Genomic DNA, 20,402 nt, shown 5'->3' with positions numbered 1-20,402 from the left:
AGAAATAATAATAACGATTCCGGGAGCGATCTACCCTGCTTAAAATGTCGGATGGATAAATCAGGTCTCATCAAAATGTTGTGTACAGTTGTTTGTGTCCGGTCTCGACGATAGAATTCAAATAGGTCCTTCAAGAGAATACACACAAAAATCGTATATAGATTTCGATACCCCACAGAAAATGTTCATGTGTCATATCATATAATTAATGTTTTGAAAAAAATCAATATGTAATTTGTTACAAGTAGCATGAGTTTCGCGATAACGAATTTTATTTTTTAACGATTTTAGAGTAGAGCGATGCATTTTGCAAATTTTTGCGTCCCACCTCTAGTGATAACGATTGTTAGTTGGGAGGAGGAACACCTCACAAATGTTATGGGAATTCGGCCCACATTCGTGAATGATGTTCATTTCGATGTCCTGAACAAAAGTCTCCACGCCTAGTTTGGATGAACGAAAATTTGTATAACCGAGATGCAATTTTTATCTTAAGTTATGATAATACGCCTTCATACAACACAAACTCAAATCGACAAACAGTTCGTATTAAATATCTACAAACATTTTGAACCGCTTTCTAACACCGAAAGATTATTTTATTGCATTAGTTTTACATAGTCGTCTTATTGTCAATCAACGAACGGCTGCTCCACACTTTTCAGCGAGCAACAATGTATATTTCGCACCAAAAATATACTTTCTGAGCTGACGTTCGGGTAATTGAGCGTTCGGATAAATTAAGTCATGGTTCGGATAATTGAGGTTTTACTGTATGTCAATTCGATATTTTCACATACGCTTTCACAATTTTCAAAAATTAGTTCAGTATTATTTACGAACCACCAATCTTTGGTGGTAAATGTGCTTTTATAAAAATGATTTACCAATTTTTCCCTTGACTGGAATGAAATATTTTGGCGGATGATTTTGTGAAGCGCAGTTAAAGTACTCGAATTGTGTACTATTGAATTGAAAAGTGACGAACTGCGTTGGATTGTCAGATAAAAGAAATGACAGTATGATAATATATGCAAGCAAGGTATTTGAGTTCACAATCGAGGATGGGACAAAAATCTCTAGAGATTTGCGAAAGGCAGTTTCTGGATTTTACTAAGCGAGTATACCGTCAACAGCGTGATCGATAAATTACGAGCTCATTTTGATGACTCTGTCTGTTTGTTGGAATGAGGAATTCGTGTCACTTCGTATTATGTCTTTGAAAACGAAGTGAAAAATTTCGTCAGCGAGTATTGTAGAATTTTCTCAACTCTAATGCCGCTTTCTACGGAATAACTCGTTTCGAACTACGACTAGTTTCTTCGGCAACTAAAAATTTCTCATAAAAATGCTAGTTCAAGTAATCGGCTTTTCATTTTCGTGAGTTCTTGAGATACATATGTTCGAAACTAAATTGCAGGTATGCGTGTTATGTTCGCAACTTCAGTCTTCACAGACCTGCATTTATCGACTGATCGACGACAAGCGAATGAGGCGGTAATAAGTTAATCGTAACATTCGTTAACTAGCCTAGACAATATCATGCTTTGAAACATTTTTGAATTTTCTGCAAACGTAAGTACAACGTGAATACATCACACTAAATACGTCCTGCATGCACTTAAACTTGAAAGCAGGACTTTACAAGATCGGGATATAAAAATGAAACATTTCTTGCAGCCTCTCGTATTCAATTTTCATTCACATGATACTCAATAACAAAGTCTACACTAGTTTTTATTTCTAATTTATTTTTACGGCACTTTTGATGGAATTCTATGATCACGGCTATTTGTCAAATAATATTATCAACTAATAGCAATCACAATATAACGGTTATTCTCGCATTGGAATGAATTGAACATGTTTTTTTTTTTTTTTTTTTTTTTTAAATTTCAAAAAAATTACTTTAACATTTATTCCATCATTGCAATGTTACGATAAAAATCACCGAAAATGTAGGTAAATAAAAAACGATAATACTATTCTGATACTTTATATATCTAGATGATACTTATATAAGTAGTGTAACAATTAGTAGTTCATATGTACCGTCTGAATAAATATTTGATATATTAATGTTCGGTGTATTATGATCAAGGAAAATACTACTAATTATGCATTTCGCTATATTTCTTACATGTAGGGTGCCTATAGTACATATATGTGCGTAATGACTTCTGGCCACCAAAAAATATCCGTATTAAGCTCGTTATGGTTTCCTCACATCAAGTGCAGTGCATGTGTCGCATTTAGATGGCACTGAATCTGCATTTTGCTGTGTTCCGCGACAAAACATTTTTATACACGTATAACCTTAATTTCTCTTTATAACAAATTTCGCAACCTCGTTATGTGTTTTCTAGAGGAATTAAGACTGACAAAAAAAGAGAATAAAGGCAGAAAAAATATCAATCAAAAGCAAAGAGAATACGGGTAAAACAACGGTAATATATAATCACGGAACATCGATAGGGCGAGCAAATGCGTCTGTAGCGATCGACCTGATACTTGCAGGAATTAATATCATAAAGTTTTTGTACCCACGTGTATATTACAAAATGGCACAACTTTTTTTTGCCAGACTGTGAGAGTTTAGTAACAAATTATAAGTAGGCGTAATAACTAACGACCAAAAATAACTTGTAATACGAACCTTAATTGACACGAACATACAAATGATGTATAAATTACTATTCGTACCGACTAATAACTGGTTCGAATCAGCTTAATTAATCTTAGTTAGGAATAATAATACGTATGTGAGCAAATAATTGTCTTCTGTAACGAGCAACGAACAGTCTTAGTGTGGTAAGATGAATAAATTATAAGCGACCAATTCGCATGATAATGGAAATATAGAGTATAAAAAAAAAAGAAATTCTTATGTATCATTAATCAAGAAAATATGCACGTGTGTAAAGTTCAACATTGAATATTCTGAGATTATATAAGTTTTACTGAATGATGCGGGGTGGGTTTGTACTTAATCTTTCTTGTTCCAGTTCTTGCTCCTGAAAACCAAGTCGGAAATATTTGACATCTCCAACGCCATACCAAAAAATACAAATTTCACAACTATATATTATCTATATAGTGTAAAGTGCGGGCCCAAAATGACTGATGAACAATTGTAATTTCAATAAAACACGAATTTTGCTCAACGCCCGCAGTGTCTTGTCGCTGAACAAAGTGTCAATTCTTTTCTTCTTTATAATTGCTAGCTACAAGCTTTGCGTCATTATTTTGGTTTAAAATATAAGTCTCTTATCAACATCGACGTTGTCGATGGAACTTGTTTCTGCTCGTTCTTCTGCAGATTCATATCGTCGTAAGATTGAAATTCGGTTGCTACTTTCCGCGCAGTTATCGTCAGCATCCTCATCAGATCAGTCGTCTCTGCAAACTCATCCAGGACGGAGCACAAACACTGAATGTACCACGTTCCCTCCTCGGGATTACGCCACGAAAAAAATCCTAGTGAAACACAAATTACCAAAAAGCAAATTATTACGCCTGGCGCAAAGTATGAGAAGTTATACTAGTAATTTAAATCGACATCGAAATCTTTTTTGCAATTTAAATAATCTAACATACCGTCTACGGAACTGTGAGCAATCAGAAAATCGGAATGGGTTGGAATTTTATACGAGGCAACTGCGGAATCTGTCTGGGTATTACTGGTCCGCGACATGAGCATAACACCGCCGTCCAATTTGTCTCCTCGACAAGCCTGCAATACAATTGAATTTTATTTCACTGGTTTCGTTCGGAACCGAAAATGGATCAGTGACATCATATTACACGAAATTTGTTGTATTTAGTTTGGAATCCAAGTTTTGAAAGCCTGGTTTTCAGCGACAATTTCTAGAAGATATTCCAATTGGTTTGTCCGTCTCTAGCGAAAATAACGAAACAAAAAAGGTATTGTTAACTATAGCAGATAATGTAACTATTGCTTTACCTGATAAAAAAATAATTTTGGTTTTCCTGCCAGTGTTGGACAAATATCGGCGGTAAATGGTTTCCAAATTTTGTCAGCCCTGTAGGCAACGTCCTTGGCCATAACCAAATTATTGTTCAGTCCATGCGTCAGTAAAAATACGCATACGCAATCGTTGTTGGTATGATCTGCTGAACTCACTAAAAATAAACGATGTACGCGTTAATTCTGACTGTCAATGATAAAGAAAGATTAAAATCATTTCAAACTTTTACAATAATCATGAAATCAGTCTTTAGATAAGATTTATGTGGTAAGTTTCGCACATTTATTTATCTCATCGAGTACGTCACTATGCTCAAGATTGTCACGAATCAGAACGTCGAAGCCTAATTTAGTGAAAGTGGCTTCGATCCGCTTGGCATCAATGCTGGATCCTTCCCGTTTGGAGAATCCTGTTTCAAATACTTCATGGTTGAATATTAAGCACGTTCCCCTTTTGGCATGACTCATATTATACTGTAATGACTCTTGGCTAACTGGCATCTTAGCTGTTATTCCAATTGGGGTTCTGCAAAAAATAAAAAATTTCATCACTCTCGTCGAACTTTACCTCACGTTATTTTATGCTAAAAACAGGGAAAATTGGTACGAATATTTTGCACCAAGATCAGTCATATAGAATTATAGATATATGTTACCCAACGACAGTTTGCTCTTCTTCATTTTCATCGCTAGGGCCAGGGGGTGTTGCGTCGATGTGATCCGTTCTTTTGTGCATCCAGCTTGGAATTATCCTGGGATCATTACCCGGTGTGCCTTCATACCCTTGATCCGGAGATACCTGGTGATAATTAGTAATTAATATCGGTTAGTAAGTAGTGTAAACTGTGAATGTTCTTTCTCCTACAGTTATAATTTGATCAGAATTTTCAGTCAATGCAGGTATAATAAACATTTCCCAAATCGACACGATACAAACAAATTTTCGAAAGATGAACAATGAAACTTGTGTGTGAATTGCGACAAACAAATGCAAACAGGGTAGACAATTAGGCAAACATGCATACAAATGAAATAGTATAGTAGAGAAGAGCCAAGAAGAGCAAAGCTTGCAATCTTAGGTGGAAAACGATCCAAAAACGTATAATTTTGACACTGCACCTTCGGAAGAATTGACAGAAATCTCCGTTTTACGCTCGTTTTACGCTAATAAATGAACTTATTTGAATAACAGGTGGCCAATCCGTTTTCGTTCAATTCTACCACATGGAAAAAACCTGTTGAATTGGCGTGCGCGACGATGATTGTACGGACAGTGCTTTTTCGGAATAAAAATTACAGAGACTGAGGTATTTTACAAGTTCAAAAAACATGCGCAAGTGTAACTTCAATATACCAGAAACTAATTCTCATTGCCACCCCTATCATTATTACTTCAAAAAAGCGCTGTGCATACAATTATCGTCTGGCATATAGATCCACCAGATTTTTTTTTTCATAATTGTGGCCTTGGCTTATGTCTACATTTGTTGATACTATAATAGTCAACAACCGATAAAGTCCACCGCCGCACAGATTCGACCGATTGACGACATATATGTGAGTTTTAAGGAAGTTCATCTAAGCCAAAAAGTTTAATCCAAAGATGGCAGAAGAAGCCTCCAACCAAAGAGGCAACATCTTTAGTCGAAAAAATCAATACCACTAATGGGTTGAGGAAAAAAAATTCATCACTTAAAAATGGTGACAAAATTCTTGGAAAAAAGAGAGCGAGTTTGAGAATCTCAAAACTCTAAGTAATTACTTGTTCTTACAATTAGAAGAACTAATCAACGAGACTTTTTTTCAGAATTTCGGTATCATCTGCAGTGCGAAAGTGTGGAACCCTCTCAACTACTGATGGATTGTCTGATTATTTTTGTTGTATCTGAAGTTTCGATCGATTAAGCTTGATCACATGAAATTCAAATGATATTGAAGTTAGTAACGTGATCGTAACGACTCATACTGAGTGAAAACCGTTATTTCGCGATTTTGGAATTGTCTGAAATTTAGTAAGCCGTAATAAAACAAAACACACTCATAATTCGAAAGAATTGTAACGTTACTAATTTCAACCTCGTAAATCCAAGAATAAACGAATCAAATATCTTTCGTATTCAGCAATAAATTTCAATATTTCGGCATTCTGAAATGGTTATACTCAGGTTTTATTCACTCTTCGAAAGTTTATCATCGAATCACGGTCCTAGCAGCAGCAAATTTAATTACCGATCAAACTTGATCGATCGGAACACCAGGCAAATAACAAACAATTCATTTATCGAACCAACCAAATCAAGATGAGCTGGCTTTTTCTGTTGCGGTGTCGAATGCCCGGATGCCTGCATATATTCGGAGATACGAACGCTGTCGATGACGTCGCTGGTTCGTCGCGAATGTTTTGCTTTTCCACTAATAGGCGTCGACGGCGATGTTTCGTCGACGAACATGTCATCTCCAGACTGAAAGAATTATTCTTGAGCTGATAGCCAAAAAAAATAAATTGCACAAGAATAATCTAGATGTAAGAAATCAAACGAACTTTTTACACAGCGTCAAATCATTTTTTGGGAATTCCGATACATGTTGGACTTAAGGTGATGTAATACTCCCACCTTTACCAACTGAGCAAACTAATCCTTTTTCTTCCCATAATGAATATAAAAATGAAATTTGAACCTTCTCCTCACATTTGTGTATTTGAAATAGGAAGAAAAAGGATCAGTCTGCTCGGTCGGTAAAGGTAGAAGTACTACATGCCCTTAATTGCGGTTCGATGTTGTGTGCTTCGCAAAATCTGTATCATCAACGGTTTGAAAATTTTTTCTTGTACACATTTACGATGAGGTAAAAATACATATAACAATACAAAAATACAAATAACGAATCCACTATAATTGTACATGATAATCAGTCTGAACGGAATATTTGAAATTTTCTTCTAATCGTTGTCTCCTTTACTTTGATTCAAACTACACGCTTAGAATGAAAATAATCACAAGCAGGATAAGCATATTTGTCTCCCAAGTGCTTGCTGTAATTTAATTATTATTATGAGGTCATATGGATGAGAATATGTCATTCGATTGCGATGACGCATCTCTTGAGTCCTGCAATACAGTCTCAGATTTGTCCGACATTTCAAAATCTACACAAAAAAAACAGGGAAACATGAATGTAAAAATATGTTTCGTGTATTTTTCGTTTACTCGAAGTATCGTTATTCTAAATCTAATTCCAAGTCAAAACTGCGCGGTCAGTAAAGATCATTCCTTGAAAGGAAACGCGTAAATGCACCCAACAAAATAAGCCTACGTAGCGTCAATGTCCTTGCATGCTTTAACAGGATGATAAAAAAAAATCTCCGACAAGATAACACAGGCATTTGGACATGCGATAGTTGTTCCAGTACACAATTAAAATAACTTGTGTTAGTCAAACTCGGAACAAGATAAGGTACATTAATTAAAAGTTACCAATTAAACTGATTCCGGTGTGTAATTAACAACGCGATAATTATGACGAGACAAAAGCAGAGATGCAGAATAAATGATTTAATATTACATACTTTGAAAAAATCGTAAAACATGTTACAACGAAATAGTATAACAAAATAATTACTGGATATAACAATTGAAAGTTTGAATTTGCTAAATGATTGATACGGAATCCTGAGTCATTACCTGCAATCTGCGTTTCGACATTGTCACATAAGGAAGAGATCAGTTTTCTCTCCAATAATCAACAAACATGTGATAATATGTATCGTTTCCTATCCTCGATTATTAGAAGCAGGGAAAAACACTTTTTTTTTTTGTCCATTCTTGGAAGTCCGATTATAATATCAAATATTATAGGATCAGGTCGCAAAGGAAGAACAACACCATATATCACCAGGCTACGATTAGCTACAACTCCGCAACGCTGTTGTGCGTAACTTTTGTATGTACACAGACGTGTGACGTCACCGTCGTAGTATCACTATCTCACATTGTGACCGCGCGAAACAAAAGACGGTTATACTTTAATCCCATTAGGTATTCGAATTTTAGGAAGCTCGAATGATTCGACCGCGTAGGAACAAATGAGCAGATTATAAACCGTTATCTGTAACTTAACTAGTCCGATACACACGTGAGAGAATCGAAATCTTTGCGTGAGAAAAAAAGGGTTAGAAACACTGGGTAAAAAGCATAAAGTGCACTCGATTCCCGCCAAAAAGAAAGTCAGCCAACTTCACGTCGAGGCGTGTGTATTACGTTACGTCACGTCACTTGCACCATACTTCCGGAGCTCCGGATCTTCCGAAGCGACGAATGAGACTGAGACGATTCACGATTATAGACGCGGCTCGTTCCATGGCGTCCATAGTATAAACTATTGCAGAAAATGCCGATGCGATCTTCTCGAGCGAAAGCCGATGCGTATACGAAAGACGAATGGAATCAGCAGGCAGCTCGCAGAGGGTTTATTCACCTCGTTGGAAATGCGCAATTAAAACGTGAGGGATGCATGAAAGGGTCCGTTTTTCAGCTTACCTCGAAGATCGAGTTTCCGTTAACCCCGTTGTTTCTAACGTCAGCTACGAGTTTACCCTCGCTTCGTTGATCCGCCATCGAATTCAGTCGTTTCCGACTTGCCGACAAAAGCGTAATAACTTCCCGCGCGACTGAGAAGAGGCAAAATAGAAGTGCGAACATTACGCGATGCCCTTTGAGCAACACAGTCCTACGTCCGACCGATTTTGAACACGGTAGCTGTACCGAGCTCAACAATGACTAACTTCGGACTGACCTTAACTAGATGGATATCATTTATCAATTCTATTATCAAGTTTATCTTTCGGAGTTCTGAGGCTGATAACCGTACACAAAATATAACCGATCGCGAATATCGGGTTTCCCTACCGTTATTATACATACTTTTACTTACACTTTATCATCATTGTTTAATCTTCGATTTAATGGTTCGAAGTTAAATAACCCACGACCACACGATAAATCATTTGTTCCAACACGCGTCACATCGCATTATCAAAATGCACGGTTTTAAGGGTAATAATGCTTAATGCAAACTAGTGTTCATTATTTATTTAACAATAGATTAAATGTAAAATTCAATGGTAATAATGTTCTCAGTAAGTTTAGTCTATTCACAATGACGATCCCCAAGCCAGAATGTACCCGTCTTTGCTATCGTCTCCGCTCGAGAGCATCCACTTGAGATTTTGTTTATGCCTCTATCTTCCATGGCGAATGTCCTTTAGTACAGTCCGGACGCGAAGTTATCCTTTTTCACAGTAATGAATGTTCGTAAAAAATTATGATTATTCATTGGCGATTTGGAGATCAGTTTGTTCGGTTTTTTCACGTGAAAATATCGTGACATTGAGATAAATTCACGCTTATGTAAAATTCCTAAGTCGAGTAAGGTAATATTAGTTTTATAAACAATTAAAAACTTGTTTCCATCAACTTTCATCATTTGTTAAAAAAGAAAACTTGGGCGTTTTTTACTGGAGTGAAAAAATCGATTCACTGAACATCTTTATTAATGAAACCAACATGTTTTGATAAACAATTCGCATTAAAATGCGTTGCAAATAATCGACGAATTCTGAACATTTAATTTTTCGATTGTACAGAAAAATAAAGTTCCTGGAAGACACTATTGACAGGCAAATTTGAAAAATGTCTGATCTAGACCTGGCTAATTCTCCTCACGTGCAAATATACATCGAATTTATCCATAGTATGGCTTATCAGCTATGACTAATCGTAAGCGATGATACTCGTATCGTCCAATCATGACTTTAGTTCGGTGATGAGAACCTCGGACTAAATAATATATCAGACAATTCGGGAGATAACCAGTTTTACGAACTGTTCGTAAGTTTACGTTGGATAATCCAGAATACATGATTTACGATACAAAGCTGAAAATTAATACAAATTATTCAATTCGTATTTATTTAATACAAGAAATGCGTAGGATTTCGTCGCAAGGAACTTTGTTGGTATCCTATGAATAAACAATTCAGTGTAGTACCATGAATTATTTATCAAAACTACAGTTTCAATAAGCGAAAAATATAAAAGTTATTCATATAATTAACTTGTAGTAATTATGTCGAAGTTATAATAAAAAATATGTTTTTTTAATGATTCTACAAATATCTGGATTTGTGGCATACATTGTGATACGTGTGGTTATTATTGTTACTATTGTGAAGCACTATTATAGATATATTTATGATATCGTAATAATTTGTCATTAGCATGTATGTCATGTTGAAAATATACTATTTTGACCCTTTTTTTTGTATATTTCATTATTCGATGAGTCATATTATATTAGTTTGCAATGGCACTAACACATATGTCTACAATTTTAATAGTGATCAAAAATATTCTACATTAGCAATTAAAAACTTGATGGGTTAAGACTTTACAATTTTTAATACTAGAGCTGAATTTATAAAGTAATAAAAAACATAAATCAAAAATTTACACATTTGATTAAAGAAGACGTTATCTTATAGAAGAACAGCTGTTCATTCTTATCCAAGTTACAAGTTTACTTTTATTCGTAAATATTGGATAAATGCCCTCAGTGTAAAATAAAAAATACCTCTTAAGTTCATGTTGCGAACTAATAATACTAATGTAGTAATACAAATTTTGAAGAATATGGTTCGACAGGTTGTTTACTAATTACTAGGCTTAAAATATTTATAGCTAACAGAAAATGATTTTAAAACGCTATATGCTTGAAAATATTTTTTCAAATCTTTCTTCTTTCAAATTGAAATTTTTACAGTAAATTTCATTATAAGTAAATAAACGTTAATCAAGCGCGAATAACGAGTTGGTTTGTCTACTACAGACTATTGGAGTCGCAACAAGCATAGTCAAACATATATTCCTGTACTTCTGTGATTGAAATGCAGTATTCTTTATAATCGAATGCAATAATTGAAAATGCGATAGAGTGGTCACATATACACAGATTGTACAGAAAATAATAAAGAAAGTAATAAACTTAGAAAAAAATTACAATACATTCTACAACAGTATTTCGATCGCTGTAGTCTATTAGCTAGTACAGAATTCTACAACTTGGAGGAACTTTTCTCTCTCAAGTTATGAATAAAATGGTAAATATTAATTATTTAGCCTATATGTGCAATGTGGATTATAACACCACTGTAATTTGGTGAAGCATTCAAGCTTGAATTTTAGTTTTTACCAAGTGCACTTTTCGATTATCATCATCCACCCCAATGTACATACCATGCCGGTATTATGTCAAACAGTTTCGACCGATACTCCGTCTTTACATTATAAAATTACGTAAACAGCAACGTATAAAAATATAAATGTAAATGCGTATTTTTTTCGCATGTACGAAATATGGTCGGGATTTCTGGTAGATACCAGATCTGGAATCTCCTGGGAATTATATATCTTCCAGAATAAAAATTCCACTTGGGTTAACAAAGAAGAATGGCACATGTAATTCTTCTTTCATGTATCTTAATAAAACAACTTTTCTGGTACATGCACAAAATTCTTAGATTCTTCGATCTACCAGCTAACCAAACACTCTGTATGTAGCGAGAATTTCTTTTAAGATATAACTATAATAATCGCTACTATCTAAAGTTTATTTACTTTAGTCCAAGAAGCTTTAAAAATTATTCGTATTTATTTATATAGTATATCTTTTCTAATACCCAATTAATACTTCGTAGTACAATTATTATTCAACATTCTTGATTCATGTCTGATGAGTACTAAGCGACACATATGCAGACTGCAATAACTTTGTGTATGCATATAAATTTTGTTCTACAATATTTCGCGTATAGTCATGATTTTATTTACATCTTGATATTTGTATCGGGAAAAATAATTTCTGAATTTGCATGATAAAAATGAATTTGAAAGTTAAAAAAAATCTAAAATTATATTAATACATTTTAAAAAGAATTAAGTGAACTACTAAGAATTTATGATATTGTGCGACCTCATGTGAGCATTTAACGCCGCTTCAGATACAAGAAGTAACTCACAAATACCACATTTGAACAAAGCTTGACTATGAAATACTTTTGGATGTACCACTTGGTCATTTGGATGCAATTGCCTAATATGAGCCTGCAAGTGAGTCTCTTGTAGAAAACCTGTCGTACATATGGGACAAGAATAAGGATATCTAGTTCGCAATTGGGTTTCATTTCCTTGTTGCTGATTGAGAACAAGAAAAGTATGAAATGTATTTATGTGGCGCAGGTATATATTATAAGATGAAAAGACCTGGGTACAATGTTTGCATTTAAATGATGCAAGGGCTTCGACTGGTTGAATGTGATTTTGAGGTAATTGGGACTTTCCACTTTTGGGACACGTCTGTACATGTGCTCTCAAATCATCGTCAGAACCATAAAGATATTCTTTGCACAACCTGCATCGGTATGCTTTTTTCGAAGGAGCGTTATACTCAGTTCGCTGATGTAGAGACTCGTGAAGCTTTAGTTCTTGCTCTGTCGAGCAATGATAATTTTGACATATACTGCAAGAGTATAAAGGGTTTGCAGCAGGTGTAGGTAACCTGTATACCACGTTGGCAATACCATTAAACTGTGGAGTATTATTGGATTGATTTTGACACGATTGAACTATTGTCGATAACCATTCTGAAGTATTAATTCGCTGATCCGATGACAAATTATTTTCCGAAATAGTAACTGGTACAAACGGAACTCCTAGTTCAAAGGCGTTAGAATTTTGAACCGGTGTATATGTTAGTGAGCTATTGTTGGAGTTTATTGGAATCGTTGGCACTGGTTGTTGGATATTATTGAAGCTGCCAATCAGAGTAAATTGTGGTACTACATTGTCGCCTGATGTAGTGGGTAAAGATGAAATTGAAACTGGTATTTGGAAATTATTGGTACTGTTGACTGGTTTTGTTGGAGCTAAATTATTACGTGAACTACTGTCAGATGAAATCGGAACGGGTTGTTGAAGATTGTTGGAATTGTCAGCTGTTAAAACCGGTGTTAAATCATTGCCCAAGCTTCCACCAGATATAATTGGAGTTGGTTGTTGAAAGTTATTAGAGTGCAAAACTGAAAGAGGTTGTGGAGTATTATTGCTCTCCTTATTAAAAGGAATTGCCAAACTTGGTTGTTCGGAGTTGTTTGAATTTTTCACTGATAGATGTTCGGATGAGTTAGTATCTGATCCACGTACAGGTAAAAATGAATTTGAGTGAGAGTTGATGTAATTGTCAAGTTGATGAAACGGATATATTGTGCTATTTGAGGTAGCTAAGGTAGGTGTTGTTTCTAGACTTCGAAAATGAGCGGCTAAATGACGTTCCATTTCTGGTTTTATGTCAGTTTTAAATGATGGACAAAATTTGCAGTTAAAAAGAGGAGCAGCGACGTCTGCGTGACTACGTATTAAATGAACCTCTATTTCATTGAGGAAATGAGTTCTGTAATTGTGGCAAATGGTACATATAAAGGTCTTTTTCCCATGCGGTCCGTCAAGTACACACACCCAAGTGCCAGAAGAATTTGGGGTAGATTGCATTGAGATGTGTGTCATCATATGCTGGTACCAATCGTCAACAGTATTGCATTCAATCTTTGTACACGTTTTACAAATGTAACTAACTCTAATCCGTGTTTTTAACGACTCTTTACAATCATGACTGTTAAGATTCTCCTCCGTATTAAACTCAGCTTTGCATTTGCTACAAGTGTATGGAAGAAGTTCTTTTAAATCTTTAACACGTAAGAATGATAACTTCTTAGGTTCTTCGTCGCTCGATTTTGGAAGCTGTTCCTTAAGCATAGAGTTTTTTGTGGTTGAATCTTCTAGTGCATTCTTCTCGCTGGGCAGTATTTCAGCATTCGTACAATTCGAGTCATCAGATACGTCTATCACACTGGGAATTACTTTAGAGCTATCCGAAGTGATATCTTTGTGCGTGGGAATGGAAGCATCAGGTTCAATTTGGTAGTTTGATCCTTGTGGATTTCTTTCAATGATAGCGATGGTTTTCTCAACTCGATTAATCGATTTTTTCTGATTATTTTCAATAATAGCACTTCCTGCTTCGATTTCGATCGTTGATTCTTGCTGATTCTTCTCAACGATAGCACTTGCATCGGCAATTTGGTTAGTTGATTCTTCCTGATTTGTTTCAACGGTATTGCTTGTTTCTTGAACTCCACTAATGGTTTCTTGCTGATTCTTCTCAATAATCGCGCTTGTGTCATCAATTTGATTAGTTGATTCTTGTCGATTCGTTTCAGTGGTAGTGCTTGTTTCCTCAACATCGTTGGCGAATTCTTGCTGATTTCCCTCAATGACAGCGCTTGCGTCATCAATTTGACTATTCGATTCTTGTTGACTAGTCTCATTGGCAACGCTTGTTTTCTCAACAGCCCTCGCAGATTTTACAGGTGATTTTTCTACAAGTTCTGAAGTTGATTTAACCGAATTACTATGTGTTGCAAAATGCTTATCCAATATAGCTTGATTATCAAACCATAATTTACAAGTCTTACAATGAAACTTGGCTGTAGCAAATATGACTTTACATGAAACTGGTTTTTCTGGTGTACCTTTATGTTCCGTGGAATGATGTTCGAAGTCTTTAATACTATCCACCATGAGTGCGCAATAATTGCAAACAAATTTTTCCTGAATTATATCATGTTTGATCAAGTGATTTTCATAATCCTTTGTTGTGTCATATTCGATTTTACATATGTTGCAAGAAAGCGGATTACCTTCTGATGATTTACACAGGTCTTTAGGAATTTGTAGTAAATCTTTGATGGTTCTGTGCTCTTCAACATGAGTATCAAATCTTGATTTGTCAGCGAAATCTTTATTACATATACTGCAAATTAGTTTAAAGCACAAGTTGATAATTTTACTAACTCGAGGTGGAGAATCAACTTTTTGATGACATGTGTGGTTAAAAATAAGGTGCTTGTTCAACTCAACTTGAGTTCGAAACGGTTTTTTACAATAATGACACTGATAATCAGCAACGAAAAGACTTTCAGTGGGTTCGTCATTATTGCCATCTGTTCTACTATTCGGCTCGACGATCTTTATTTTAGTATTATTAGGAAATACCCAATGATCAGCAATATATAGAGGATCCTTGCAGTGATTGAACCAATGTTCGTAAAATAGAGGTCCGATTGAAAAAAAGAATACATTGCAATGTTTACAGAGTAACGACATGTGCATTTCTAAATTGAGGTCACTGTGCTTCTTCAAGTGCGAGTGCATATCTTGCAGGGAACTTAAAATAACGCGATATTTATTGCAAAACATTGCAGGTGTCACTCCACTCAAACTATTCCATGTACACGGTGAAATGTTGTAATGATCTTTAAAGCATTTTCTTGTTTTAAAAAATGTTTTACACTGTTTGCACACTATCGCAAGTTCAATTATTACACCACATGACATTTCGAGTCGTTCAGCTTTATGGCAAAGGCAAATTGATAATTCACAAGTTGAAACAGCAGAAGACAATGCAGTTGGAGTATCACTAGTCCCTGTGAGTTTGGGTGGTACTTGTTCCTCAGGTTTAGCATTTTTGCTCTCAGAATTGCCACTGGCTTGATTTTCAGAAATTATCACTTCTCTAGTATCCGTAATTGATTCAAGCTGTTTTTTAACCTTTTCAACTTCGTAGGTATCCTGCAAGTCTTTTTCAGTATGAGTCAACATGTGCAAGAACAAATCTTCTTCGGAGTTATATGTTGATCGGCACATAGTACATGTGTTTGATTTAGAAGTTTGCGATACTGTATTCGGACTACCCTGTTGTTTTGCAATACCGTGCTTATGTCTCATGTGATAGCTAAGAGCTCGTGGTTTCTTGAATTTTTTGGTACAAATACTGCATTCGCTGGCACCAGTCTCACATATTTCTGTGCAACCACAGTGTTCAAGATAATGTTTGATCACATTTTTTTCAGTCAATTGTTTATCACAGATGGTACACGACTTATTTGTATCTCTTACATGCAACGTTGATAAATGTTTTCCCAAGTTGTATGTGAATCTGAATGCCTTCTTGCAAAAAATACATTCTTTTTTCAAAGGTAATTCAGTATTGTCATCAGCTTGATCAACTTCAGCCACTACACTACTGATACAATCGTTAGAAGTTGACATGTTTGATTCTGTAGGTGTCATAGCTAGTGGATCAGATTCACTTATATCCGTGTCAACAGATGACCCAAGTTGTTCTACCGTATCCATAACAGGAATATCCTGTACATCAGAAGGTTGAAGATTTTCATCAATGTAGAGGGACGGAAATGCATCAACACAATTGTCATTAAGTGATATTTCTTCAGTAAGATTATCAGAATCTGTTTCGCTGTGGTGTGTATTGTGATCTCTCTTCTCAATTATACCACTTCCAGATGATGTTTCCTCTCCACTTGAGCGAGTTTCAATAGTTTTGCAAGCAGGTTGATGCGCCGAATGATACTGAGTTTTCTTTGATTCTAGAATTTTCATCAATGATGGACAGTTGCGGGGACATTCAGCCGGGCGTCTGATATCTCCGCTGGGATTTGTATCTTTGCAATTTTCAATAGTACATGCAAGATCGTTAATAGCAAGAGAATCAGTTCGCATATTTTTTGTGCTATTACAAGGTACTGTTTCGCTGGCTACTGTGATGCAGAGATTTGGACGTATTTCTAAACTTTCGCTTTGTTGCACTGTATCACCATTATCCACAGCTATATTAATTTTGGCTGCACCGTCATCACTGCTCTCGCCCATGTCCATCCAATTATCTCGATCATCCAGGACGGAATGGTTTAAAATTGTCATGCCATTTAGAGGAAAAGATGTTTTAGTCACTTTTTCTTTAGCCAGTTCGGATTTGTATGATTTTTTGGGCTGTTTTGTTTCCGACCTATGAGCCGAACACGTATCTGGCTGATTGATAGCATGCATAGAATTATTCCTGAGTAACGGCGTACTATTTAGTTTTTTCCGCATTTCATCAGTGTGAAGCGAAAAATCTATGTTTTTTGTTAATGACACAGTGCAAATTTTCTCTGGCGTTTTAGTCACTTTTCGTACGCCAGTAATGATTTCTACCCCAGGAACTTGTGTGTTATTTAATTCTGGATTATGTTGGACTAATTGTCTGGTTCTTTGTTTCTTTGGAGATACGGATGATGGAATTTTAAGAGTAGATGCTACTTCGAATGATTTTTCTGAAGTCTGACTAAGATGATTTCTAATTTCGTGATTACTTGTGAACAGAGATAGACGGGGCGGTTCCTTATCCATATCTCGTTTATTTTCGCCTTTGGAATGAGGAGAAACATCATCTGTACGATCCATCCGAATTGCTGGTTTCTCTGCTTCTCTTGATCCTGGTTCAGAATTTATTGTAGATGAATTGTCATTCAACGAAACTTCTATACTTTTTACTGGTGAATATTTTTCGAAATGTGGAGGTTTGTAGTTGATAGGCAATGCATTTCTTTCCATTGGAACCGTAACAGTGTGAACTGAGTTTTGAAGAATCTTAACTACATTATCACTTATCAAAGACTCATCACTGAAATTGGTGGATGATTGTTTGTAGGGTGAGTGAGATGTATTTACAGTTGTACTTGAGAGATTGCCAAAAACAAACAAAGTGGAGTATTTTTGATTCAGTTTCTCAATTTCTGAGGCAACATATCCCGACTTAGATGTTTTCAATTCTTTACAATTTATTAACGGTATAATCACATCTTTGTGAATTTTCCATTTCTTTCTCAATACTGCATCCTCAATTACTTTGTCTTCCAAGGATTTCACAGTTTTTGCTGGCAAAACATTGCTTTTATCAATTTTGAAAAAATAATCTGTAATCAGTCTATTCCTAGTCTCTTTGGCCTTATTTTGACCTTGATCTGTTGCTTTGACAGTTGAAATATCAGTCGGATTATTACAAACTGTTTTATGTGTTTCTATGTGTTGATTCGAAGGCTCCACTGGGTCAGCTTTGTTAGGTGCAGTCGTAGTTTGCTTCTTCAGTCTTTTAACTGCAACTTGCAAAATTTTCAGGTGGGATGATTTCTTTGGAATAATATGATCATTTTTTTGATTTTGACTGCTATCAGAGTTAACTTGTAGGTGGTCAAGTGTGTTCTCTTGATTCAAATCTCTGTTGCAAACTTGGAGTTTGGGTTTATTAATTGATCGGCGATTACTGCACGGTGCATATTCAACTTTTGCACGCTTTCTCAGTTCAGAAACATTTACCTCATTCTTTTTGGAATTGTGTAATTTTCTCTTGGGAGTAATCTTTAATTTACTTTCAAAATCTTCATCATTAGAATCACTGTCTTGCTTCTCACTGAGATCTTTAATCCGTGAGATTTTATTACAAAAACCTTCAGTAGAAGTTACTGTTCTCTTGAGAGACAGCTTGAATCCTTTTGATGCAGATTCTTTATTTACATTAACCTTTAAATTATCCTCACTATTTTCAATTTTAGGCATGTTTTCAGTTCGCGGAATATTGCTATTTGCATATTTTTCACCATCTTGATGTTTAGTGGAATTTTCACCATCCCTTTTTATGGTGTGTAGTGACAGTTGAAATTTGTGCGATTTATTATGACAATGGCTCGCGTTAGGTTTTCTGCGAGATTTACTTTTGTTGAGCGACTTCTTCCTTTCTGCTTTTACAATATGTTCTTTACTAGCTGCATGATTTTCTGATTTTTTTCTTGTAATTATCTTAGAATTAGGATCAGTTATACAGCTCGTCAAATCCTCTCCTTTCAGACTATTTTGTTCCTCAGATATTTCAGTGTGCTGCTGGTTTCTTGAAATAACAAAGCGACCATATTTATTTCGGTGAAAGTTTGCCACATCGTTCGATTTCGTCGCATTTCTTGCCAATAACTTGCCCAGTTCTTCTTCAGGCAAACGTTCTACTACCACCGCACATTCTTTACATGGATGCATTTCTTTCCGAGCTCTCTTAACCTTATTAATAGTCTTGACACGTTTCTTCTTAACATCGGTTGCACTTGAGTCACTGTCACTGGATATACCAGAACCCATGGCTTCACCAGGGTTTAATCAATCTACAACAATGAAGAGCATATTGTAACGGCTTCTCAATTTTCAGTAATCTCCGGCTCTCCTATGTGAGGGTCGGTGATTCTGTGATGTTGAGAAAGTTCTTGACCAAGTGGGAATTTGTCATGGTTTCACCCACACCTTACACCTCGTTTCCAACATGATTCAGATGTTATCAATACTCAATTGCTATGCAACGTGGTCGATTCCATCATCCATTCATAACTGACTCTTGCTTCGCTGTAACACACAAACATAATGCATTGTATTAATTATTACTTAATGAAATTTGAAAAGTATAAGAATTTGGCAAAGCTTTGTTGTGTATATTCTAGTCCTTGTACTTTACTAATATCATCCAAACTACCCTGAGAGCCATTGATAAATGATATCATCTCATATTAAATATTGTGTGACTAATCATGACAGAGGGGGTTGACTAGTTTGGAAGTGTTTCCGATGCCTGACGCAAAGGAAAAATAAATTGTTGCATAATGCTTCCTTAAAGCAAAGTCCAGGTAAATAACTGGCCGCCTTGCTGGTACATTTTATCTGTCTGTCTGGTCTGTCTGGTTATTTTTTCGTCCACCGAATAATTGCAAGTGATGGTCGCATTGTTGTAAACTACTTGCTGCCATTTAATACTTTAGTCTGTAGTGTAAAAATTTTTGTAAATCATCTCGAATACTCGGGGAACAATCATTGACGCTATTTGACCTTCTGTTTGTACCATTTTGGCAGTGAAACTGAAAAAAAAAAAAAACTGTGGTAACGAGAGAAAAAGAAGGAACAAGGCCAAAAATCTCGAAAATTATTATGATGGCATTTATTGATTACTTCCAGCCACCTTTATATAGTTTAGATAAATCAAATTATTTTAGGTCAGATCATTACCTAGAAAACTATTTGCTTCTATTAAAAAAATATGCATTACGATATTCTAATCATATTTTAAGGAGAGATCATAATAGTTTTGAGAAAAAATATAACTGTTTTGTTTAATTTCCTGTCTGCTCTATAAATGTGTATAAATGTTTCAGGCTGCTTTTATTTATTCTAGAAGTGATTCAGATTTTTATGGTGATTGGGGATGCTGCTTATGGATGTATTGTATTTTACCCATACCTGTTTGAGTCCTCAAATAATATTAGTAAGGGCACTGACTGTATGCAATTTCTATTCACTCCGATTCACTTCAGCTAAAAAGGTACTTTTTATATCTCCTGATCCTGGGTTTCCACTTAAGCTGTAAAATATTT

At 35.4% G+C, this 20,402-nt stretch overlaps 2 protein-coding genes across 4 annotated transcripts; both read right to left on the bottom strand.

Annotated features, from left to right (window-relative positions):
• Positions 1-1,937: 1,937 nt before the first annotated feature.
• On the bottom strand, positions 1,938-8,866 carry LOC124406678 (caspase-1-like). 3 transcript variants are annotated; one of them, XM_046882199.1, is made up of 7 exons: positions 8,527-8,863; positions 6,280-6,450; positions 4,645-4,787; positions 4,270-4,514; positions 3,965-4,143; positions 3,598-3,733; positions 1,939-3,477 (listed from the first exon to the last, which is right to left on the bottom strand). In XM_046882199.1, the coding sequence occupies exons 1-7, from the start codon at positions 8,686-8,688 to the stop codon at positions 3,242-3,244; spliced, it is 1,272 nt and encodes a 423-aa protein (XP_046738155.1). In that variant the 5' UTR covers positions 8,689-8,863; the 3' UTR covers positions 1,939-3,241. The 3 variants fall into 3 exon arrangements, with proteins under 3 accessions (XP_046738171.1, XP_046738155.1, XP_046738163.1); XM_046882207.1 differs by lacking the exon at positions 8,527-8,863 and adding an exon at positions 7,672-7,825; XM_046882215.1 differs by lacking the exon at positions 6,280-6,450 and having other exon boundaries at positions 1,938-3,477; positions 4,270-4,517; positions 8,527-8,866.
• Positions 8,867-11,886: 3,020 nt separating this feature from the next.
• LOC124404443 lies at positions 11,887-20,383 on the bottom strand. The gene is made up of 2 exons (XM_046878573.1): positions 20,269-20,383; positions 11,887-19,383 (listed from the first exon to the last, which is right to left on the bottom strand). Exon 2 carries the CDS (start codon positions 19,123-19,125, stop codon positions 11,992-11,994), a length of 7,134 nt encoding a protein of 2,377 aa, XP_046734529.1. The 5' UTR covers positions 19,126-19,383; positions 20,269-20,383; the 3' UTR covers positions 11,887-11,991.
• Positions 20,384-20,402: the final 19 nt, after the last annotated feature.

This window comes from Diprion similis, chromosome 1 (genome assembly GCF_021155765.1).
Source record: "Diprion similis isolate iyDipSimi1 chromosome 1, iyDipSimi1.1, whole genome shotgun sequence".
Classification (NCBI taxonomy): Eukaryota; Metazoa; Arthropoda; class Insecta; order Hymenoptera; family Diprionidae; genus Diprion; species Diprion similis.
Note: the sequence above shows the minus strand (reverse complement) of the source record. Positions and strands in the feature narration are given on the sequence as shown.